General features: G+C 32.7%; 2 protein-coding genes across 2 annotated transcripts in view; one reads left to right on the forward strand and one right to left on the reverse strand.

The window, feature by feature from the left end:
- Nucleotides 1–610: 610 nt before the first annotated feature.
- On the forward strand, nt 611–13,416 carry LOC117108754. Its single transcript, XM_033250888.1, has 4 exons — nt 611–754; nt 2,823–7,199; nt 8,513–9,992; nt 11,723–13,416. Exons 1-4 carry the CDS (start codon nt 620–622, stop codon nt 11,800–11,802), a joined length of 6,072 nt encoding a protein of 2,023 aa, XP_033106779.1. The 5' UTR covers nt 611–619; the 3' UTR covers nt 11,803–13,416.
- Nucleotides 13,417–14,812: 1,396 nt separating this feature from the next.
- The window catches only part of LOC117108756 (dual specificity testis-specific protein kinase 2-like), a 44,157-nt gene continuing 32,290 nt past the window's right edge, over nt 14,813–26,679 (reverse strand). The window contains exons 5-11 of the mRNA XM_033250889.1: nt 25,062–25,211; nt 20,215–20,291; nt 19,394–19,475; nt 18,781–18,864; nt 18,457–18,543; nt 17,487–17,601; nt 14,813–17,083 (exon numbers count right to left, since the gene is read on the reverse strand). Of these exons, the coding sequence (XP_033106780.1) occupies nt 16,407–17,083; nt 17,487–17,601; nt 18,457–18,543; nt 18,781–18,864; nt 19,394–19,475; nt 20,215–20,291; nt 25,062–25,211 (1,272 nt within the window). The 3' untranslated portion in view covers nt 14,813–16,406. The remainder of the gene's footprint in view (nt 17,084–17,486; nt 17,602–18,456; nt 18,544–18,780; nt 18,865–19,393; nt 19,476–20,214; nt 20,292–25,061; nt 25,212–26,679) is intronic.

Below are 26,679 nucleotides of genomic sequence, written 5' to 3' on the forward strand. Positions count from 1 at the left end.
ATGTTATCAAGTCACATATCATGAAAATGGTGTGTCTAATAAATTGGCGGGAAAATATTAGGGGATGAGTAAACCCGTTGCTGGCAGTGGGACTGTACTTTCTATATTCTCTGCCAAGTGCGAGTCATCATCCACTTTTGTTCAGAGCTGCCCCATTTGTGCAATCTTTTGTACTGCCGGCAATATAACACTACACACATACATACTATATTTGTATGTTATCGTCTATGTGTATCTTCCCCGAACTATCAGCCATTAAGTGTGTGTGGTTCTACAACGTATAACAATGAAGTATTAAAGGCTAGAATGTTACCTCAGTTTTGACGAATATAATCATCCCTAGCGCCCCAGCAACCCCCTGTGGGACGAGTTAGCAGCGAATGTGTGAAGTGATAATGGTATACAGTAGTGGCAGGCTCCAGCAGTTGCCTTGTTCATAGGACTTGACCTTTGACATAAGTAATAACAATGCAAATATCCAGCAAAATTGCTCAAAGCAAAGCATATATTACTAGACTATAAAAACATTTTAACATCAAGAGCTCTTATTACAGTGTTTGGTAATTGCATTCTTTTTAGTGCATGGATAATTGAGTGGGGTGAACTTTGTTTGCAGGTAATGAGAGGTCGAAAAAAACAGATTACTCCAGCTGTCAACAGCAATGTGGAACCTTCGCCAAACTTTGAGTGCCACGTAAGCCGTGAACCATCAAAGGTTGGAGGAAAACTCAATCGGTTAATAAGCTACAACCAGGTAAGGATAAATAATAATAATAATTACTGATCCAGATCCAGATAATAATAATAATAATAATAATAATAATAATAATAATAATAATGATAATAACAATTGTTTGAGTGCGTCGAATGTTGAATTAGCTAGAATAACAAGCTAGGTGTACAGACAAACTCGCCTACGTTGAATCTAAAGTGCCACTGAAATATAGTTCGACTTGGATTAAATTCGACTATTTAAAGCAAAGTCGAATTTTATTCGAGTTATATGACAATAGCAACTTGACTTAGAGAGTTAGGCCTTACGGACACCTGAACAAATTAACATGCACTGACAGTACACGCACGATGTTTACCACACATTTGGCCTAGGCCTAGAACTGTAGAAGTAAAGGCCTAGGCTACCTAAATTTACCTTGAAAGCAGTATTCTTCAGAGTAGCAATACATTACATTCTTCAATTATTACAGTATATTTAAACATTTCGTTAACTGCATCCATGCCATTCTTTTGAATACATTATAAAGAGAAATCGGTCAATACTTAAATTAAAACTTAATCATATAAATATATTTGATAAACTACTGTAACAATTAATATCTTATTTTTGCATGGCCATCAAGCGAACATGTTTTAAATACGATAAATTCGGTTGGAAAATCCCAAAGACCAAACCAATACTTACTAGGTGAAAGTCTTTAATATTATATCTTTCAACACATGTATTAATTGTAAGTAAACCAGATGTGTATACCCCGCTACAATATGGACTGTTAAAAAAATCGGCCACTACTCATGCACGTGCTTGCTTCTCGCTGCACTGCGAGTAGAACAGGCGATGTCCTGCAGATAGTTTGTGCAACGAAGATCGGGAGGAAGATAAAACTACAGTAGCACATTTGTTTTATGACGGGTTATTCCCTATACCTAAATTCCATAAGACATATATTTACAATTACTGTACGTATCTTACAATACAATTTAATTTACTGTATTTAAAAAAGAACTAACAAAACCTGAAACAGTGCTTAAACATTAGTCGCTTGTCGATGTTACCACATGTCTGAACAAAAGTGAGGAATGTGAGTTGAGTCGCATGTAAAATAAACTGCACAAAGTACAGCTATGCAATGTAACTACGAGTCACTTGTCAGGCTTACTTAGCGTGTGAATTTCTGCATTGCCAAATGTATGAGTCACTTGTTGACGTTCACAGCGATGTTGGTAAAGTGGCGACAGCTTAAATGATTGAAGTTTTACGTCAAGATTTTGACTTTTACTGATTGAAGTTTTTACGTCAAGATTTTGACTTTGACTTACGGACTAACAATTAATGGAAAACAGATCAATTTGGCATGTAAAATATATTCGACTTTCGTTTTTATTCAACTTAAATTTATTCGAGTTAGAGCAAATATTAACCATTGTAAATATAGGGAAGATGAAGTGACATGAAAATAATTTCGACTTTGACAATATTTTGACTTAGGCACATTCGACTTAGGCGAGTTTGACTGTATTTCTTTGAAAGCAAAGACATTGCCTGCTGTACTGGGGATGATGAGAATTATTAGAAAGTTTCCTGTGAAAGATAACTGATAACAAAAACCATGGGTAACCCTATCCTCTGTTATGCTACTGCCTTCGTTCCAATATATTGTCAATGAGTGGTGAAAATCCATTAAGGGCTGTAGTTTGGGGGGAACTTTTATTTGTGAGATGTGCTTATTGGAAAGCCATGCTCTTTTCAAAATTATTGCAGTGCTGTATTATGTACTTTATGTACCCAAACCTGTCAAAATTAAAATATGTAACTACACTAGTAAACACTCAAAAATGGCGCTTAGCAAAAACAATGTCTATTTGAAAGGAATTTATAGAACATTTGCGTTTAGTAATGTAATGCTAATCCAATAGTTGATGTTTACACTATTGAATTGTGGTTAGTCAAATTTACACAAATGGGTCCTTGAATGGATATGATAAGTTAATGGATAAATTTCCATTGTTATGGAAACACAATCTTAAGATTAAAGATTATTTTCTATCTAAATATTCTCTTTTGATTTTTTTTTCTCGCACTACAGATTTTTGTTTATGAGTATGATGAGGAATGTTTACCAAGCAAACACCCAAGGCATTGCCATCCATATGCAGTTGTTACTTGTGCGAGTAGGACCCAAATATCTTCAGTAAAGCCAGATATTTCAAAGGCTGCACTCATGACCAAATCAAGGAAAAAAGCCACTGAATCAGTCGAGACACTTAAAGAGAACAGGAAGACAATAATTGACTCCTCAGAATTTATTGTTCTTGATGAATATGTTTCTGAAACATCTGCAAATGAGGCATCATCTGATGATGAACAATTGCAACCCACAATCATATGCCACTCTGAACAGAAAGAAAAAGCTATCAGGTTGAAAGAAAAAATAACAAAACTGACAAATACAGTAAAAAGTTTAAGGAATAGCAAGACCAATAGCAGGCACAACAGAAAAGATAATAAAGACTATGTGCCCCAAGTTGTGAAGAAGAAGATCTGTGTAAAGAAAGAGGCCAATGAAGACAATTTGAAGTTTAAAAGAAATAAAGGTAGAGCTTATAAATGTAAACTGATTAGAAATCGAGCTCATTGGCGGCGGAGGAGAAAATATAAATTTAAAAGCATTTCTTCTACGAATTCATTAAGAAATGTTGAAGCTAATAAGCGTGTAGGGGATTTTGGGCTTGCTGCTGAATATTCAGCAGCATGTAAAATAAAAGAGAGCACTGAGGATAAGGGAAGCAAATGGCAGAGTATGGTCTCAGATGAAACACTTGTTGAGTGTGACGTGAATAATGATGCATTGAAATGTTGTGCTTCTGAACACACTATACAAAATGTATCACTAGAAAAAGCTGATGAAAAAATCACAAACATCCTGGATACTAGCATTAGCAAATCTAACCCTCAAGTTTTTGAGTATAACCATTCACAGATCAATAGTATAGACTACAAACATGGTAGAATTGGGTTTTCATCAATTTATAATTGCAACGAACCTTGTGTCAACTCCTGGAATTTGCCTCTTGAAACTGATGCCATGCATACCAAGATTTCATACCCTGTGGATAGTAGCACCCAGCCTTTGTCTTCTACATGTTCAAACTCTTTTTACCCAACAGATTCAAATCTTGAACTTATGGATATGGATATCAGTAGCCCGGAGCCAAAAGTTTTTCCACATAATAATGTTGACACATTGTGCATTTCAGAGGATGAACTAAGTTTTTCTGACACCGCTAAATGGCATGAAATATGTGATAAGCTAAAAAACCCCATTAGTGTCTACCAAGATAAAAATGGGAGGCTACATGTGCAATACTCACCTAAGGAAGAGCAAGTGCAACAATCATCTACATCATCAAAATTCATAAGTGGAGAACAAGAGAATACATCTGATAAATCTGAAGTAGAAATTAGTTCCTTCATTGAAAAAGGAAACAATTTACAATCACAGAAATGTTTTAGCAAAGATTTGAAGAGAAAAAGGAAACATTCAAAAGAGTTTCATGGAAACAAGCTATTGATAGAACACTCAAACCCTCGTAAGATTCTTATTGAGACACCAGATGGCTGTGAGAAGCCAAGGGATCCTCGTAAAATGCCTAAAGATCCTCGTAAAAGAACTTCTGCTAAAAAGGAAAGTATATTTTCTGTTTTAAACTGGTCTGAGAAATACTCTTCACCAGCATCAATGCAAACTTCAAAGATAGACCAATCTAAACTTTCTGCTTATAATGAGAATGATACTGTTTCAAATACGAAGGAAAGTCCAACATTAACTGAACAATGCCTCACAGTGCAGGGTAATAGTTTATTGAAGAAAAAACATAATTTTGTGCCAAAATATAAACCACCAACATTTTTAAGTGAAATGAAGTTTGAAAGTGAACTAAATAAACAGTTTCCAAAGAAGGTTCTAAAACAACCACAAAATCAAAGTATTATTGGACTACCAAGGAAAACAATAGAAGATCGTTTGTCACTGGATGAAAAAAACCCCAAAAAGAAAGATGACAATCAGTTAAAAATGTCTATGAATTTTTCAAGAGGCAAGTTAACCCATTCCTCTAATCCAGTGACAATCGAAGGACTAGACAAGCCAGTTGCAGATAAAGTTTCTCCAAAACATTTTGAAAACAAAGCTTGCCATATTCCACAAGAATCTAAGATTAGTGAATTATCAGAGAAAAAGGAAACAAGTCTTCTGCCAATTAGTAATAATGAAAAGAACAAAAAACATTTGCTAAAGGGGTCTATTTTGCTGCCACTAAACAAGGATGGTATTTCCTCTTGTAGAAAAAATAGTGATGTTCCACATACACAAACATCAAAGGTTACTTCATTAAAGCAAGTAACCACAAAATCGTCTAAAGACACAGAACAAGTGCCCATCAAGAAGGTCAGTGAAATAGCAAAGGGAACTAAAAAGAACTTGCAGCTTAATATAAAAAAGACCAAAGAGACAAATAGTAATATGCAGGTAAAGAAGTCGCTTGTGTCACCAGAAAAGATAGAGTTTTCCCACAGTTCTACAAATGTAGACTGTCAGCAACTACTGACGAACTCAACATCAAGTGATCCCTTGAAACCCCTTGTGAAAACTCCCCAAAAATCATATACAGGAAACAAAAAAGTACATGAAGTATCCAAGATAACTGAAAATGAACTTAGTACAAATGGCCTTAAAGAAAATGATCATCATCTGTCCAGGAAAAGTCCTCTTCAAAGTGTGCTATCAGACAAGGCAACCACATCTTTGGATACACTTAAAGAATATCTGCATGAACCAAAATCCAAGATCTCAAGTGATTCCTCAAACTGTACTTCGTGGACCTCATTTGAAAAACCATCAAAGGTAAATCAAGCATTTGTTCTTGTCCGTTTTACCAGGAAATGGATGACAAAGTGTGGCTGGGGAACTAAGAAGATGAAACTTGATTCTGAAAACTATCATTTACGTGTGAATTGGATCAGAGTACTTCGGTGGATTGAACTGATGGCTGTACGTTATAGAGAAAATGGAATGTATTGCTTTAATCTTGGCATTGTAGATGTCCGAGTACTTCGCCACTATTTGCAGATGCAGGACCAGTCCTGTAAAGATGCAGAGTTCGCCATTCATGATTTTGATGGAGATGAATTGGAAAACTTGATGACTAATTTATTGCTGGTTTATAAGGCTGAAGATATGCCAAAAGATTTGATTGAAATGGTTTGCCAGCTACAATTGGACAACAGAAAGATTAAGGTTGAAGGGTCAGGAGAGAAATTTACAGCTGTCAATAGGAAATTGAAAAAGATTAGCCAAAAGAAGTCACAAAACCAGCATAAGGAAGATAATTCAGCAAGTAGTAAGGATTCAGGAGAGGGCTCATCCTGTTATAACTCTGGTGAAGATAATCATCAAAGAGATAGTCTAAAACGTTCAAATGAAGTGGATGGTAAATGTAAAAAAGACAGAAAAACAAAGAGGAAGAAATCAATTTCGTCTACTCCCACAACCTGCAATAATGATCATAACGATGCATTCATTTCCAAACATCAACTTTTGGAAATATTGGCACATTTAGAGAATGGAAAGGGAAGCAGGAAAAAAATAACTGTAAATGTCTACAATATTTGCTCTGATTGTGGTGTAAAGAAAAACCAGCATATTGAGATTGAGACAGAGTCTGATGACAGCTCTGATACACCAGTGTCAGATCCTGAATCTATAGAGATGCACATAGCAGAGAAATTGTCACTTAGCAATGAAGTAGAGAGTCAGAAAGTCAGCAAGGAAAATCATGAAATATGTAAAAAACCAGAAGTGACAGATTTTGATTCCATGGAGATAAACATGACAGATCAGTCATCAGATAGCAATAACATAGAGGAAAAAGAAGTCAACAAAAATGGAATGCATGAAATGAAATCACCAGAAAGAGATCTTGAATTTATGCAGACTAACAAGACAGAAAAATTGTCATATGAGGTAGAGAATCCAGAATTTAAGAAGAAAATTCAAAAAATGTGTATAAAAACACCATTTGCAGATCTGGAGTCCATGGAGTTGAACATTGCAGAGCAATCATTACATAATAATGAGGTAGAAGATCAAGAAGTAAATATGGAAATTCTTGAAATGTATAGAGAACCACCAAATGCAAGTCTTAACATGGTGACGAACATGACAGAGGAGTCATGCAGCCAAGTCGTCACTCAAGAAATCAAGAAGGGAAATAATGAAATCACGTGTAACAAAACACAAACAAAAAATCTTGAATCCATGGAGATGAACATGACAGAGCAATCACCAAACAGCAATGAATGTGAAGGTCAAGAAGTAAAAGTGGTAATTCTCAGAATGAGTGAAGAACCACCAGATGCATCCATGGTGATAAACATGACTGAGAAATCATCATGTATCGATGAGGTAGAAGAGATTTCATTCAGTCATTTCTTCATTTCGTAAATAATGGCCTCTGGCCCATTTTACAAATCACATGTTTATATGTAAATAAGTAGATAGACAATGTATTTTTTGGAAATTATAATTTACAAAAATATCACTGAGTGAAAATATGTTTAAGTCGGGAATTTACAGTATTTCTTTCCGGGCCATTATAAAAAGAACACACAAACAGGAAATGGGTTTCGTCTTCTATAAACACAATTATCGGAAAATAAACATATTCTATTTTCTCTAGTAATATTCATATGACGAACTCTTTCTATTAATAAATTATGGTTTGACATAAAAATTGTTGTTTTTAGTTTAAAATTTAAATGAAAAATATGTTTGTTAAGGGAATTTGGTATGCTAGTGAGCAATAAAATGTTAATCTTATGTTATCTTTTATCATTTCATTTCCTGTTTGCAGTGCAATGTCCCGAACTCTCTCTGAAAAAATTGCTAAGAAATTCTCATTTACAGGCGAGTCCCACATATACCCAAATCCAAACATATTTAAAATCGATTTTATACTAAATGCCCAACAGTCGGTTCTGTTTTTTATCCAGTAACTTATCATTTTAATAACGTGATAAAATTGAATGGGGAACCTTCCCAATTCATTTCTTATTCCTTCCTTTGGAGCGGACCGCTGGACATTTAGTACAAATTTACAATGTCTTAAATAAACGTTTTCTATAAATTTCAATTATTATACCCCCAAAGCTCACTACCATACAATAGCATAGGCATTATTTGTTTGTTAAAAAGTTTTAATTGTATTTCCGCAGATAAGTAAATTAAATGTTATACATTTTCTTTCTGAGACTAAACATGGCTCTTTCTCCCTTCTCTGCTTGATGCTCCTACTTTCCATGTGCCCTTGTTATTAAAATGAAAACCAAAATATTTATATTCTTTAACCACTTCTAATTCTACCCCATCTACAATCCATTTTTATATCTACCATCACTGCCCCTTTTCGAAATACAGTACTATAATCTTTGTTTTTGATTTATTTATTTCTAATTTATTTGTAATACAATATTTTTGAAGACAATTTAATTGTTTTTGTAACCCAATTTTGGTAAAATAAAATCTTCGGCATATAATAAATGTGAAATGGTTTGATTATTTACTGAACAAAAATGTAAATCGTTTTTTACTAGAGCGTCTTTGAAATCATTTTGAAAAATAATGGTTAAACAAGTAGCCTTGTTTCAAACCTCGTGCACATTCAATGTCATTTGTTACAGTAAACCATGCTTAGTTTTTATTTTGATTTTTGTGTCTAGAGTCTAGAAGCCGAAACACCACCAGTAACAAATCTCAAATCTAAGGAGATGAACATGACAGAGAAATTGTCACATCAAAATAAAGAAGAGTGTAGAGAAGTTATGAAGGGAATTCATGAAATTTATAAGGAACCACCAGCAACAGATCTTGATTTAATGCAGATAAACACGACTAATATATTGTCGCATAGCAATGAGGTAGAAATTATGGACGGCGAAAAAGGAATTCATGAACCACCAGCAGCAGATCTTGAACTCATGGATATGAATATGACAGAGAAATTGTCACATGGCAAAAGGGTTGAGAGTATAGTAGCCAAGAAAAGTATTCATGAAAATTCAAGCGCAAATGAAGATGAAAATTGTCATCACTCAAAATCATTGACCTCACAATCTGTCACAAATGCTCATCAAATGCTTATGGTTACGAATAAAATCAGCAGTTCTTCAACCAACAACCCAACTTTAAGTGATCATCAACACATTGAAGAAAGGCAGATTACAAATGTATCTGAAAATCTAATGGAAGAAGATTGCATGCAAAAGTCAGCTTTTAAACCTTCACAGGAGCCTGAATCATCAGTGACAACCAAAGATCCAAATAGTGATTCAAGTTGCAGACCCTACTACAGATCAGAAGCCACTGTTCGTGCCACAGAACAAATTGAAAATCAACCTGAACATGAAAAGACAAATAAACATTCCTGGGACACTAATACAATATCAAAAGCAGATGTTAGAAGTAACAAGGATTCATGTACCAGACACATAACATCTTTGAATATTGAACAGTCTGAGATCAGACATAATGTTAATCTGCAACATCATGATAAACGACCATGCCCTTGGAAAAGATTACCTGAAGACTTACCAGCATTAAATTCTCGGAGTGAAAATAATTTTCATAAAAAACAGTCAAATATTGAGACAATAGCTCATGCTAGAAGGCCACACACCTGTTCAAAAGACATGCAAAGACCCTTAGAAGCTAATTTACAAGGTAATAAAACTGATTTAAGATATCGCCTACAGAAGAGCCAAAAGCGCAGATGTTTTGATGTAACTTTAAAATCTCCTGTTAAGAAGCATAAGCACTATAGAAATCCTGAAAGAAGACCAGAAGTTAATGTCAAAATGAAAAGCTCCATTCAAGTGGTAGATACTTCCCATAGGAGAATGAAAGATTCTGAATATAGAAATGGGTTACACACTAAAAGACCTGTTGCCGAGCTTTGTGACCCACGAATGGACAAACCAGTAAACTATAGAGATTCCTCAGGAGGTAGTCGTAAAGACTATAATCACAAGAGGGCATCCTTTGAAAGCAGCACTGCTGCAAGGCCATATGGAGATTATCGGTATGAAGATCATAATCCAGATGCAGATTGGTACCAGCTTAGTTCCAGAAATGCGATGTGGGATGACAGAGATTATCCAAATCATGATTATGCAAGTTTCATTGCTGAATGCAAATCACAAGGTATGTACTATGATCGTTATAGGCGCGAGTACGATCGTGAGCAATATGAATGGCAGTATTTCTATATGTCAAGATCCTCTTTCAATTAGATTGTATTAAGTACCATAATTTCATTTTTTAGGTTTTGTTTTTTTTAATTTTTTATCTTAAGAAACTGTTGCCAGTAAAACAGTTTTTTGTTTAGTCAGATCAAAATTATAGAAAATTATTGTTAAAACAGGTACAGTCATACTTTGAAAAAGATAAAATAATTTGTCATTAAAATGTGGTATTGGCAGTTTTCACCAAAATTAAGACAAATTTTTATACATTTCTAATATATTGAAACCTTTATAAACTAATGTGTTCATTGATTATTGGAATGTACAAAAGATGAGGCATGTTGTGGCGAAATGGTTAAGTTGTTGCACAGGCCAGTACTGAGTAAATGAGCTATAAAATATGGGAGCTCAAAAAATTGCCTAAGTATCCAAATTTGTTTTTCACTATAGATCAATAGTTTAATATCTTATTAATTAACGTTATTGTGATAGTTAATTCTATTAAACAATGTATGCACAAATAACTTTTAAAAGCAATTACTCAAAATCATGTTTATCTTGACTCTAAGAGTGCTTTACTTTTCCATAACTTAGGCTTGAAATGTCCAATTTCAATGAATGACGCTTCATTTTAAAGATCGCATAATCAGGTATCTCAAAATACCAATAACTTGAATTTCAATTTTTGCTACAACTTAGCCATTTGCCACAACATGCCTCAGATGTTAAGAAAAGAAAGAAAATTGTTGTACTGCTTATTCATTATTACTATAAACACTTCCACAACAGCAAAATAATAATGCACCGATTTTGGCTTTTATTTATAATGAATTTGTATCTTTATTGTGTCTGAATACAATGAAATCTGACAAATTATCCTGCGTAATTTTCATTTTTATATATTTTTCATTAACTTTTTTTATCTGAATTTTTATCATGTTAATTATTTGATTTTAGATAAAATTTATAATATAATGTTTGGATTAATTAGTTAATTATTTACAAGTTTTCTTATTGGCATCTTTGCGAGGAGGGGGTAGGGAAGATGGAAATATTTCAGTGCTAGCAAGATGCTGTAGGAGTAGAGAAAGTTTGTGAATACAAGTTTTTCAATAGTTTCAATTTTTGTTCACATTAACTGCTCATCTTTTTGTACCAGTTATCAAACTGAGTTGTCATGCCTTTCATCAAAATTTATCTGTTTTTTAATCTTTGTGTTTGATTAACAAATTTTTCAGTTTTATTCACTGCATTGTAACATCAGTAGTGTATGACGGAAGACAAGGTGGGGTACAGGGAATTTAGGCTTCAACTCTGGCCAAAAATGTTTTTTAAATTGTATTCTTCTGACATAGAAAATTTTAATTTGTCTCAGAATTGCTTAAAATGGCCCAAAATTGTGAAGTTTTTTTCCTAGATGAACCCACCAAGGCTACTCCCCTAGATTCTCTTGTCAAAAGTCAGGTCCAAAAGCCTATGTTGAATGGTGCGGGGGAAACAGACACCTTAGTTGCTGCAGGATGCATTAGAATATGTAAAAGGTATATTGAAGCTTGCAGAACACTACAGCCCTATGAAACTTGAAATGGCGTGGGATAAGTACTTCCCACCTGCCCCTTCACACACCTCACCAAGCTATGAGTTTTTGATAAACCTTATGCTATGTCTGTTTTTCCTGTAACTCTTTAGATCTACAACATATTCAAAGTAGAGGCAATCAAGGAAAACATCAGGAGCTCTACAACTTGTATCCAGACAGTACACTCTGAGCACTATAATCTGTACTTTCCTTTAATTGGGTTTCATCCAGTCAAATCATCTGTACTGTACTCTTTTTTCATGTGTCATTACTAATTTGCATATAATTACAATTACTAATATTAAAAAGCTAAGACATTTATGCTTATAACACTAATTTATTATTGTGTCCACTAATTAGTATTGTTTGTTATATAACCACAATTAATGTCATTTGATTTTTTAAAATTAAGCTGTTTTCGGTTTTTTTAACTTGCAAATTTGTTTCATTGGTTATAATGTTATATGTTGAATTAATAAGCAGATAAGCTATCTATAATCAGAAAAATAACAATAATGAATTGTTAATTTGTTGTGTGAAAATGTTTTATTTATCTATACTATTAAGTGATGTAATTATTCCATAATACTAATAGTGTATTATTCTGCTCCTAATTTAATACAGGGTGTTCTTTGACCTAGAATCTAAATATCTATTTAGTACCAAATCGGCCACACAATATCAAACTTTTTTTATGCTGTTACCTTGAGTTATGATCTGTAAACTATCCATGCATTAAATTAGTACAGCTGAACTAGCATATAGCCAAGTACTCACTGTGGCCGACGCAACGCCGTGACCCGTTTTTTTGTAATGACGATTAAGTTCAGATTGCCACCGGCAATCAACAGGCAGCAACGCGTCATCTAACGCTTGCGTAAAGTGGAGTTGGATTCATCGGCTGACGGTCGTACAACACAGCGAGTGCCCGGTTAAGTCGACTTTGCCTAACTTAGATTTGACGTGCTAAATGGTTATGTTTCCCATTAACGAACTGTAAGTCGAATTTTATCGAAGTCAAACAATTTTTTTGGATTCGACTTGTAGGCAAGTTCAACTGTATTGTTAGAATAATGGAGAAATGTAAAATGTTGTTTGTATTTTGTTTCAAATTATAAATAGAAGTAATAAAATGAGTACATAAACATATTCGAACATAACAGTATTTGAGATTTGTGTAAAGAAACCTTGAGGAAAAATGACAGGTGTCTAAAAATAGTCTACAAAAGAACATAAAATAAATATAAAAAGGTGCTTATTAAATTGGTAACTGTAGAAATATATTATCTAGACATTGAATATACTGTTTACATTACTACAGGGTATCCTGTACAGTAGGCTCATTTTGTTTTGTAGCTAAGTTCAAGTTGATCATAAAAAATCAATTAAAAAAATTAAGATACCTATTTTTTATATTACGTTTTGCATCTTTCTGTTTCCAATATGTATACAATAAAGATATGTTTTAGAATAAATGTATTTTAATTATGTTAGAGTGTGCATATTTAGGAGCTTTATATTAAATCTGGAATTTTCATACTTGTACAATGAGGTTCAAATAAAAATTGTATTGTATGTGCAAATGAATTTATTCTATCAAGATTTCCAGTTTCATGTATTCCTTCAGGCCCGTATGCAGGATTTTTATTGGGTGGGTGCTCTGGGGAGTGGGGGAATTTGTAGAGAAGCCCGGGAAATACCACCTGAGCCCCACCATGTTTAGGGCTAAGGGAATAAAATTTATGATTATGGCACCTCCAAATGGCCGGAAACTGCACTCATACAATTTAAAATATCATTTCTATTTAAATGCGAGGACGGGGTGACTAGGCCTCCTTAAATCCTCCACTGTTAGCAGCGAATCCAGGAATTTGAAATAGAGGTGCAAGGGAAAGACTTTCACAGATTGAGGGTCTATAACACCTCAACCCGACCATGGTTGGAGCTGAGGTAAGAAAATTTATACTTATGGGACCTAGATGGTCGGAAATGGCTCTCTCAGACTTAATTATTAAAAAAAAAAGAAAAGAAATTTACATTCAGACAAATTTAAGGGGGGGTGATATGTGGACCTTTGGTAATTTGAGGGTTGCGTACGCACCCGTCGCACCCCCTGTGTACAGGCCTGTCCTCGCATCAATTTTGGCTTCTGTTATTATTTATTTATTCTTTCTTTAGACTCGTGCACTTTCAGTGTTTAGTTACAAACCAACCATCAAAATAGAAAGAAGATGATACAAAAATAAATTAAAAAAAAATTAAATGTAAAACTTAAATTAATAGAATGTTGGAATGAAACAAAGGTTATTTCTTTAAAGTCAATTTTTTATTTCATTTGGAAATTCATTCCAAATTTTTGATGCACGATATAAGAAAGTTCTTTTACCTTGGCAGATATTCCAATGTGGTACAATTAAATCATGCATTTTGCTGCGTGTGCATTTTGAATGTACATCGTGATTAAAAATAAATTTGGATATTAGGTATGGAAGGGTATGCCCTTTTAAACATTTAAAAGTCAAGAGTTAATTGTTCATTCTATTATACATTGGGTTTTCTCCAATTAAGGGAACTTAAAATATAATCAATGGAGGTGTTAATATCAACAGAAAGAAAATCCTAACCTATTCATAAGGACTTGAAGACAATTAGTGTTTTGGATACTACAATTTGACCCGACAAAAACAACAATGATCAAAAAAGACGAATTACTAATACATTAGCTAACATTTTAAGAGTATGTAAAGGAAGGTAGTTTTTAACACGACGAATGACACTAATACGTTTTGAAACACTAGAGGACACTTGATTAATATGGTAATTCCAAGGTACTGTATTCAATAGATTAAATTAACAAACAAAATTGATGACAGTTGTCGCTGTACAAGGTGAAGATATGTAGTGGATCAAACCTCTGTGAAATATCCTCACTGAGGACGGTGCCGCCAGAAATTGGCCGACAAGGAGTGAGACTTGTCTGAGGATTTAGTCGTGTGTTGGAGGCGCCACCACTGATCATGCCCCCTCTAAATCAGCTTGCGCCCCTCTAACCAGTGGGAATTGGCTGAGCACCTAATTATGCTGAAATTGTTAAAAAAAATTGCCTATGTTACGAGCTAATATCCTCATTTATCGAGGACCCCTCATCTTATCAGTAGGATGTTTAGAACAGAATGCATTATATTACGCAACACAATGACTTCAATCATATAAACTTTAATTTATGCACAACAAAAGCACTATTAGTTAAAGAACTTTGTTTATATATGTATTTAACTTCACATATGAATGGAAATCACCATTATTATCTTCGTTAGCTGGCTCAAAGTATTTTGTAAGTGTCCCTTTTTATGTTTTAAAGACCCATTGATTGTCTGCCTTTTCTTAGACATCATCATATCAAATACGACTAATCATAAACTTACCTCGCTTATTTCAAAACAATTTTTTTCAATTTCTCTTAACATATTAAATTACTGTTGATCTTCCAATTGCTATATACCATACTAAAGAATATTAATTGGATTAAAGCAAAGAGTGTCAAATATAAACCATGAGCTTCACTTCCCATCTAGAGAATTCTGTCTCCATGAGGGACAGTTACTGAATCCTCCTGAGCCTCCTACCAAGTGTACACTCTTTGGTATTCTTATCGTAGGAACTATACTTAATACATTGTAGCAAAAATAGGAGTATTTACTTTCTTAAAAATGCATCTTATTTTACAATTTTACATACCTGTACTGACCAACAAATAAGTGTACTGTATAATTCTCTATATCTTATCCACAGGGGAAACAAACAAAATGCATGAACAGTGATATATATTGTTCAGGGGAACTCTTGTTAGGTCTTAAGCTGGGCATGCCCAATAGTTGGCGGCCGACAGAATTGTATGTAAAAGGCAATGACGCACAACGGATTATTTTTTTAATGACAATTTGTTCAGACTGCCAAGTACAATCAGAAGATGATGATGCATCGTCTAGTGCTGATTCGGTCAGCATTTCCAAAATAATTATATTAATTTATTAACACTCTAATCAGTTTAATGCTTCTGATATGTGCACTCAATGTGAATATATGTACCTCACAGTATTGAATAAATTATCATCATCTTAATACTGTAATCAATAATAATCAATATTTTAATGCATTGTCATTATGACTGAGTTTGCCATTAAATACTAAGAAATTGATATCAAATAGTATTGTGGTCCAGGCTACCGCATACTGATCAGCGATTAATCATCTAATCATCATATATTACTTGGCATATGGAAACTTGAACTTTGAACTAGACAAATAAACAGATGTGAGCCAGATTCTTTAAATCCTACAATTATGTATTGATTATTGTACTTTTGTTAATATTAATATTAATAAATTGCCTTAACCATTCTTCAAACAATATGTTAAGCATGAAAATATTTTAATTTGTACTTAAGTAATTAATAAAAGTGTAATAAAGAATTGTAATCTAAACCGGTAATCAGTTATTTATGTGGAAACCAAATATATTCACCGGCTTCAATTGCATACATGCGTGCACCATCTTAAACAACTTTGTAAGTAACCAATAAGAGAGAGAGAGAGAGAGACAAATTGAAACATTATTAATTAAAAGACCTATTTGATATCAAAATATAAGACTTCTTTCTATGGACAAGATCAAATAGTTCCCCACTGTGCTTCACACTATTGTAACCCGAATATTAAATTACAGGGAGAACATATATTGATTAGTTTTATCAGGAATTATTTTTGTTACGGTATAAAGACGGATACTATTAATCATTCTCCCGTTGAATTCCTCTTTGAAGTAGCACCAATGAAAGCATCATCCACACTACCATGTGAACTATTTGATGGTGTAGCCTCCTCATCAAACAATGAGCAGACACCAGAGTCATGTCTGTTCACGGAGTTAACCAGTGTTACGGTGGGTGAACAGGCCGTGTGGATCTCCCAATCTCCGCTACCGTCATGCTTCACCGAGTGTTTCCTCTCTTGCCAGGATAACAGTCGGTGCGTTAGTTCAACATTTTCACTTTCAAATAAAGCTTTCACCTCCTTTGGACCTTCACAATCATCAAATATGTCCTCGTCTGTGGACTTCTTTCTTAAAATGGGAGACGTCGGTAATGATAAAGACTTCCTACGATTCTTCATTTTGAATTCAAAATACTGTTCGTCCAGATCAAGTTGTTTGAACATTGCACTTAATTTTGGTGGTATATCCAGCTCAAAACCGCAAGGACTGGATACTATCTTTGTATGACCGCCTTTCAATTGAGGTGTGTCAAATGGATTGCTACTGTTTTTGGTTAACACTTGAGGGCGCTCTGCATGCTTACTCAATCTTGCAGAATTACTCCTTGCCAATGGAAAGTTTTTAGGATTAACTTGTCCAGGTGGTACATCCAAATGGCTGATAGATGTATGAGAGCGTTGCTTACCACTCAGTTCATCTGAGAAAACATTCAATCATAATAATCAATCAACCCATATGTACAAGAGTCTTATATCTGTCTCTTATACACATCTAGATGTGTATAAGAGACAGCTACAAGCGATCAATTTTTTTTCTTTTTCTTTCTATTTTCCCCCCTTTTTTTTACCTGATATATATTCATGCTGAAGAAGACCCGTAGATGGGTTGAAATATTCATTTTTCGAATAAATTTTGTGTTATTTTTCTTTCTATTTTTTTTTTAACCTGATATATATTCACGATTTCGTGTACTAAATCTACCAAGTTATTGTCACCTTATCGTGTGTTTCATTTTATTTAAAGTCGAACATTATATGAATTTAATTTTCTAAATACTTCAATTACAAAAATTATAATTTCTATTGTTGCCATGTACTCACTTTGATTTCTAAATCTTTCTAAATTCTGATTGGCTCTATCTTCTCTCATTTTCTCTAACACCTTATGTATCATACCTGAGATCTGTTCAAAACTTGGTCGCTTTTCATGTTCCATCTAAAATAAAATGAAAATCAGTCAAATGAATATTTACTAGTACTGTACTTTAAATAATAACTAAGAATTATGAGGATTCCAAAGCTTGAAATGCACAGGAAAAGCTAAGAATGAGTCTAAAAACATTATTTTAACCATCATACTACCTTTCATTACTTCTCATGTTACCAGTGAGTCATTTTTTAAAGGCAGGTTTCCGAAGGCAAAACAATTTTTGGATTATGTTGAACAACTGAATTTTCTTACGCGAATCATCAGAGGAGTGCGGGAAAAAGCTAAAAATAAAATTTTATTTTCTTATTTAGCAAATATTTTTGCCAAAAAACATCCAGACGGAGGAGAAAATATGAATAAAATTTTATTGGTGAATTTAAACAGTGCAGTAATGAGATGGTTAAATGCTTTAAATTTATATAATTAGGAAAAAATATACGTATCTTATTTTGGAGATTTCAAGTTAGCGGCGGATGGAATAAAAAAAAAAAAACTTTTCTGAAATATATATTTTTTTTGTGGCAGCAGGTGCCCTTATTGGCCAAAAATAAAATCTTATTTTTATTCAAAATTATCATTATTGGCAGGTGGCGGGTTCGTTAAATAAGGTAAGGTATGAAAAAGTCTTAATGAGATACGGATTTTTCCTTGATTCTGTGTTTTTAAGTTTCCATGATGCTGTTTTGTATATTAATATTTTTTTTACCCATTTGAATAGTTAGGCACTGTTTTCTTTGTAGAGAGCAATATAAATACTTTAATAAATAGATTAGAAAGTGTATTTGGAGGTAGAGGATTTAAATGAAATGAATGAATGAAAGTATTGACATGTATACAGTAAATTAACAAAAAACAACATACCTGACAACATGTAAATGCCAACTGAAGAAAGGAATCAGGACAATCTGAAGATAGGCGTTTGAACCCAACCTCATCCAGAGCAAAATTCTAAAAAAAAAAACAAAAATAAAAATTATAATTATTATATTAATTTTTTAAAGAAAAAAAAAACTATATTTATAGAGGGAAGACCTTTAAGCTTGTAATAAAAGGTAAGCAGATATTCAGGGGCCAACTTAAAAAAAACATGACAAATAATCATAGTACAAAAAATAACTTTACAATTAAGGTAATATTTTAATAAGATCATGTAATAGGTTTGACCAATCAAATGTAAAGTTTTACCCCAAGCCTTGGCAACCAGTTTGGATGTGCTTGTATCCTGGCAATGGTTTGGCACAAGATAATACCAAATGAGAATACATCAGCCTATTGAAAACAAAAAATGAAGAGTTAAATTACCAGAAGCATGGTTCTCACGAAAGCCCTAGTATCCGGATCAGGAGCTAACCGTTAGCGCTAACCATTAGCACCTGCGTGAGAACGCCTGATTGGTTTGCGCTAACTGTTAACGGTATCCGGATACCGCTAACGGTTAGCAAGCGCTATCAGTGAGCGCGTTTCTATCATCAACCAATAACACGTACGGGTTTACAATTTCCAGTTTCTTATTGGCCATTGATTCGATCATCATATTTTTGGTATCCAGATCGGGATTTTCTTGTATGGACGCATGGCAGCTAACGGTTAGCAGAATCCGGATCCTGCTAACTGTTAGCAGCCGTGTGAGAACATAGCCTTATTTAAATTCACACAATTATTTAATCTATTATCGATTTATTTATCTTAAAATAGTAGCATAAATGAAATCAACAAGCCACTGGTGTTCGCATTCGCAAATCATTTTTATCATCCGTTTAAGTTGATGCAAGTACATCAACATCCTTTTTTAATGTACCTTTTCATTGTAGAACTCATAGCGCAAACACTCTGGGGCCATCCAGTATGGAGATCCAGCCATTGAGCGTACTTCATTATTTCTAAACAAGATAAAATAATTAATAAACTAACAAATGTATGAGAATAACACTGATATATAAAATGTTAAAATCTAAAAACTTATAATAAAAATTACCACTTTTTATAATAACCACCATCACATGTATTATTATAGAGTTAAGAAACCGGATTAATTTTCAGGAATTTTTACTAAAATTTTTACTATCTATCATTATTATTAGTAAATTGATAGAATATGTGATTGGGCTGTTTGGTTCTGACTTGTGAAATGTAAGAAGAATTACGAAGGTTTCTACCATGACACTAAAATCTGGAAAGGGTAATACATTCTTTTTTTAAATCTAAGTTTATAAGACCAGTTTCGCATTTCATATTGTAACTTGTAAATAAATTGAATTTTAGCAATGTAAGAAAAGAGACAAATATGAAATATCCTAAACAATACACAACAAAAATAAATTTCAGAAATGCCATAAATTGAACAATTGTAATCAATATAGAAAAAAGAAACATTGCAGTCAATACAATAGTAAAGCATGGACTCATGATAAAGCGAAATTGTTGAGATAAATTATTATGTACATTAAAAGGGTAATTAAAAAATAAAATATACAATTGGAAAAGTTAATTTTATATACATCTCAGCATCACAATCTCATTCGCTTTACACTACTTAAAACTGGGGATAAGCTCCAGCGCATGTGTTCTGTTGCTCGTCAAAGACTTAAAGCATCACATGATTTGAAAGCATCGTCTCACCTTGGTATCGTTGTTGCCAAACCAAAATCTGCAACGACTCCTTGCCATCTACGCCCTTCTTTACGCACCAACACATTCTATATCAACACAAAGTGATAAATTACGGTATTACCTTTTAGTATTCTGTACTAAAATGTTGCCCATTATCTAGAAATCAATTAAACTTTAGTATAAAAATGAAAATACTTCACATACAAAGAATATACACAATGTTAAACATTATCTGAATGGTCAGTTAACTGTAAAAAGAATGTAGATGATAGGATTAAATTGTTGAAAATGCCCAAGGGGATTGCTAATGACATTTGCAAATTATCAGAAAAGACAAATTAAATATTTGCATGTTAAAAGTGAGATCCTATTTGTAAAGCCACTAATGCATGGACTGATAATTTGCTTAGCGTAAATGAAACCGCACATGAGCTTGTAATTTATACTTGTGGTTGTACGAAAGATGTCAACCAATTTAGAAAATTACAGTTTATTATCTTTCAATTGAAAATTACAAAGAGGACAAATTTCTCGCCAATAAATGGATGTATATGTAAATATTGTTCCTGTATTCTTGCGCATAGACTCTTAAATTTAAATTCTTGTACCCGAATCACAGACCTGTACTAAATATTAAACAAATTGACGAAGGGTATAAAGTATTAAAGTAAACTTTATTCCATTTAAATAAAACAAACAAAATGTACATTTCTGATTGAAGAATAATGGAAAAGGAAGCTCAAATAAAGCAAAGATTACAATCTGAGACCCTTGTAAAAGAATTAATACATATAATTAAGATTTAGGAAAACACTATAATTATATTATAAAAATGCTAAACAATAAATAAATAAATGAATAAAATACAAAAAAAAAAATAATAAAATATAATAAATAAATAAATGATTAAAATGAAAAAAATACACAAACATCATAAATATTATATTTACAAGGTAAGTACTTAAATTAGATATATAGACCTAAAGATGGACTATTGTGACATTTTTGCAATGAAATAATTAATTATACTTTTTTTTAAGAGTATACCGGTCGTAAAAACACATAATCCTTGTAAGAATGCTAAAAAAAAGACCTTTATGTCTGTGCAGATGGTAAAAGAACGCAATTTATCTTCCACTTTGGCGTCGCATGTATCTCCATTGTCTGCGCATCAATGGTACCGATTTTTAACAAGGTTTGTATTTAGTTGTGTGAAAGCGACAAATCTTGTTACACTGTAGGGAAATATCCCTACTAATGTTCCTGCTAACATTTTCTGCCGTGTAAATCAGGTTTATCAGTTTATGGACTTGATTTTTTCAAATAAACAATTAAATTTTTGCTTGAATTTCTGGAATTTTCCTAGATCAGTAGCCCTAGCCGAAATTATTATGCCTCGGCTTTTGGCCTAGCTTATATCATGCCTTGTGCCGAGACGTACATTTATTTTTACCTGATCGATTTGTAAAGCATGCTATTTTTTGCTGATGTTTTTAAGGCATACAAGACTACAGTAATATATTCAGTATACAACGTGTACTCCGTGGTGTGCGGGAACATGCTGCTTATATTTTGTTGACGTGACCGTGAAGCATGGGTGGTGACCTAACGAAGCTGCGAAACAGAATGTTTCTTTTGCAGCCTAAACGCGATATTTTTTAAATCTGAGCACTGTGGTATAGATTAACAGAGGGAATTAATTTATGTGACTTAAGTGACTCACAAAACAGGTACAGATTTTCGGTAGTATTTGGCTGTTTTTTGCTTTGTTATCCAGCCTTGAAAAGTAGCGGAATATGGTCGTGACATATAGAAACATCAGTGTATGAGATATGAGCACATTTCTGCCAGCGGTTTCAGAGGAGATAAGTGAACTTACACTGGAACGATAAGTTGAATTAATACATACCCGGTAGATATTATTCTTATTGGTATTGGTCACTTATGCAGGACACTTCTCTTCTTACAGTGTTTTTATTATTTAATTCAATTAAATTAGTAAATGTTTTTTTTTTATTAATATAGGTACGGTATGTTTTATCTTGTCCTTGTTTGGAGGTTTTGATTGAATTTGAAATTTGCATATTTTTAAATATCAACAATTAAAATTGTAAGCATACAACGTTATTTGATAATCCACTTTTATTTTAACTTTTAAACACATAATATTATTAGTGGCACTTATGAAAAATAAAGTGCACTTTCTTCAGCATATAGCTGGTTAGATAAATGTCAAATGACATAGTAATCAATTTAGAATTATTTTACGACATTGAATGTATGATGTTAAATTACACAGAAACATTTTTTTTCACAGAACTAATACTAATACTATATGGAATTATTACATTTACTAAATTTAGAATAGTCAAGTATCATCATATATTTTTTTTCATATTTAGTTTACAGAGACACTGCAAAGGTCCCTGGAGACAACAAAGATATAGAGTTTGTAATTGAATACTTTGTTCTATATCTACAGTATATAATCATTTCAGGAAACATGATGCTTTTGGAATGAGAATCACTTTGTGTAAATTCAAACATTTTGTACATATTTACGCTTAGTTGGATTTTAAAACTGTATCATGGTATAAAAGACAGGCTTTTAACATACTATGCCTAAAAGCATTAAAATCCGTTATAAGGAGAAGTAGCGGATAGCACAACACTTGAGTTTCTGTTCAGGAGAGCTAAAACCCTCAGAGACAAACAGTCGAATGCAATGCTGCTTAAATGTCAAGTTCTAATTTCTGTGTGTTGGTAACAGGAATAAATTAAATTTAAAATTTATAAATGCTAATATGGATTATGTTAACAATGAGAGCAGTGTGTAGTTTATTGGCTGTGTAAATTAATTACACTTTGTTTTTTTATAAGAACCATTACAATTTGCCAGGCTCAAAATGTCCTTATTTTGTTTTTGTTTTAATACACATTTTTCAAACATAGAAAATGATTATTGTACAGTCAGTATATTTACTGTACTATATAAAGATTACATAGTCACACTTATTGCACATGAGGTAAATATAAGATTTGTTTACCTCATTTCACATTTTATTTTACTTGAGCCTCAATTTCGGCCTCAGTCTTCTTCTAAGCGGGCACTGGATCATTGCTATCAAACTGATTGTATTGTTGAAAATAAAGTGGAATTGTAACTTTGTGGTTAAGATGCTTACAGTGTCCTGAATTCAAATCCGATAATGACAATAACATTATTTTCTCACTACTGAAAAGAGTTCTGCTACCTAAGCCTTGAAATAAAACTTAGTTTTAAAAGCATTGCATTATTACATTTAAAAGCCCTTAATATTGCCATCCTTCTAGAATAAGGGAAAAAAAACCAAGCAGAATATGCAAGGTGTTGCCACACCGATAACAATTATTTAATTTACCGGTAACTTGGATTCTAGTTGTACAAACATAGTTGTTGGATGTGATTGTTTGTTGGTACATGTTACAGCTTTATCTTTTTTGATTTAGTTGTTCAGAAGCATGCAGTGTGTTTTGAAATTCACAGTTGAGTGGACTTAATCATTATCAAAAATACTGTCAAAACATACTACAAGTTGTAGTGAGCGGTAGAGGTCTAATGGTGTATAATAGACCATATCTTTTTGTGTATTAATAGTGTCAAATTTTGTAGTTTTGCATAAGCACATTAAAATGTGGAAATTAAGGTCGGTTGGCATTTTTTTGTGCTATGGAGCTATAAAAGTGGTATCCCAGCATACATTACTCAGGATAAAGCTGTATTATTTAATGTTTAAGAAGAATAAACTTTAATATTCATTTCAATTATTTATTCACCATACCATCCACCAGAATATATAGTTTTCAAATGTAAAATTTTAACTTGTTGGTTTCACCAACTCCCTGGTTTCATTATCACTGTAGGACCATAAGACGATTCTTTATGAGTGATGCTTAGCTGGAGGGCAAATGCACTTAAAAGGGTCTACAGCATTCCATTTCCTCAACATCATTGAAAAATAATCTCCAGATTTTTGTAATTCTATCTATAGAAACTGACATTCTATTGATAATAGCAACATTTCTATGGCAACATGAACATGTTTGCTACTGTTATCAAGAGGTTCGCTGTCTGAGAATATCTTTCAAACGTTTTCTCATCATACTTGCTGCTGGACACTTATAGCACAACAAAAACAATAATGTGTGCTAAAAGTTAGTGGAGTTGGGATGAAAAGGGTTGAGTACATTGATTTGGTCTAAAGAATATGATGAGGCAAATTTTAGTTTTTAAGAAATTTACAAAGCACTACTATGTTTCCTCATAGTCACTCTGGGTAAAACACTGGATAATGCCATAATATAGTAATATAATGATGATTTGAAGGATAAAAAAAAATTCATGGGGGTTAATGATGATGATGTTTTGGATGATGATTAATGTTGACAATGAAGGTTACGATTATGATAATTATGATAACAGAAATGAAGACAATAACAATAATGATGATGGAGATTTTGAAAATGAGTTTGATAGTAAAGTTAGAAAACATTATTCTAGATATAATCTATCAATGTATACCACTGTTAAAATGTTGATGATCATAATACTAACAACAATAATAATAATAATAATAACAATAATAATAAAATAATAATAATAATAATAATAATAATAATAATAATAATAATAATGTTTACAGCAGAAACAACATATGAGTAAATTAAAAAATTGAAAATATTGAAGATGTAGAAAATGATGAAGATGTAGATAAGATGAAATGGTTAGACAAAAGATCAGATCCTTGGGTACTACATCTTCATAATACTGTTGAATACCTTAATAAATGATGATGCAAACTGCATAATTTTCTTACCATTGCTGTTAGGTCTCTGTGGATATAACCAGCTGCATGAACATAATTCATTCCATTAGCAACATCTCTGGACAGACTGATGCGCACGTCCCACGTTATGCTAACATTCTCATCCAATAGCAGATGCTGAAGATCACCTCCATTAACATACTACAGACAAAAAATAAGTTTAATATAAATTATAAATTATTATCTGATTAAAAATCTGGCAATTTAAAAAAATTATTTTTTAAAACAATATTTATAGAGGATGACCCTTCCAGTGTATCATAGAATATTCAGGGGCCCTTTTAAATAAATGAATGAGTTTCATTATGAAGCTTAGGGATTGGAGATTTGAACCCAGGACCCTGGGATTGGAAGGCAAGCATCTTAACCACCAAGCTTCTCCACTTCATTTGTTGCAAATACGTGCAAAAAAAATATATGAAAAACCTTTAAACCTATGCCCTTTGCCACTTCAAGAGTTGCACTAAGCTATATTTTTCCATTTATAAAGCCAAATTCAAAACATAATTTAAACAGCAGCCACTATATTATAAATCCTGGTAATGCCAATTTACTCCTTTAGGTAAATGAAATAATGCAGAAATGTGGCCGTCTATGCATTATTATCTACTTTTGGAAAAACAGAACTTAAAAAGATCAATGTCAAAATATATTACGTATATTACTGTACAAGAAACTTCTATTTGAATTTTATTCTTATTCAAGAGATATAATCGATCGGCAACCTAATTCTTATAATTTATTCATGGTTTGCCATAAAATGTGCGTGATAATTACCTAAGGTTGTAATTACGAGTACAGACAAACAGCAATGCTCAAGATGATCAATATGACAACCTATGTATTTCAGTTTTTATTAGTTTCCTGTTTCTTATGACTTCATCATTTACCTATTGAATAGTACACAGATACATTATATAATTATTTGGTAATTTAGTACAAAGTATACACAACTGGACGGCAGGATCAGTGATGCGGCAGTAGATGGGGGGATACCCTCATTGGACAGGCATTTTTAAATGAAACGAAAATCAAAACCAAGGGAGTACAAAGCGTCATTGTTATTGATATCTGGAATAACCTATAAATTTCAACATGGATTTTTTTCCAAATTATATTTGTAATAACATTTTTCTTCTTACATAAAATCGCATTTTACTTGTCCTCTTTTTTTTTTCTTTTGAAAATTCATAGACCAAATTCATGTAATAATGACCTATCCTCTGTGCCCTATAGCCGAGTCAATGCTACCAAAAACGGTTTTATTCATAGACTCTCCTTTCACTATAATAATGTTACAAGTAATGATCCCACTATTGATATATTTTTTTTAACAGTACTTCCATGTTCAAAACCAAAGTTGCTCATTGAATATAGACTTTTTTTCAATTAAACTAGGAACTAATTTGGTTTTTTGGTTACCTTTGTTATATATTATATGTTATCTTGTACTTTACTATATATTTATAATATTGTATGTGTATTTTAAGACATCCTGTAATGGGCGATACTACTGTTGGATGTAGTTGAAATAAAGAAAAAAAAAAACCAGAGCCTTGCAGGCGTCAACGTTCCTATGCATGATACACGACTTTTAGAAGTATATATA

Source organism: Anneissia japonica, unplaced genomic scaffold (genome assembly GCF_011630105.1).
Source record: "Anneissia japonica isolate Jap-2015-1 unplaced genomic scaffold, ASM1163010v1 scaffold287941_len684077_cov200, whole genome shotgun sequence".
Classification (NCBI taxonomy): domain Eukaryota; kingdom Metazoa; phylum Echinodermata; class Crinoidea; order Comatulida; family Comatulidae; genus Anneissia; species Anneissia japonica.

Excerpts from the sequence above, each read along its gene's own strand:
- LOC117108754 (XM_033250888.1), top strand. The coding sequence starts at position 620 with ATGAGAGGTCGAAAAAAACAGATTACTCCAGCTGTCAACAGCAATGTG. Across the intron at positions 7,200-8,512 it reads AATCATCATGTATCGATGAG|AGTCTAGAAGCCGAAACACC; the intron begins GTAGAAGAGATT and ends TTTTGTGTCTAG. Across the intron at positions 9,993-11,722 it reads TGCTGAATGCAAATCACAAG|ATCTACAACATATTCAAAGT; the intron begins GTATGTACTATG and ends GTAACTCTTTAG.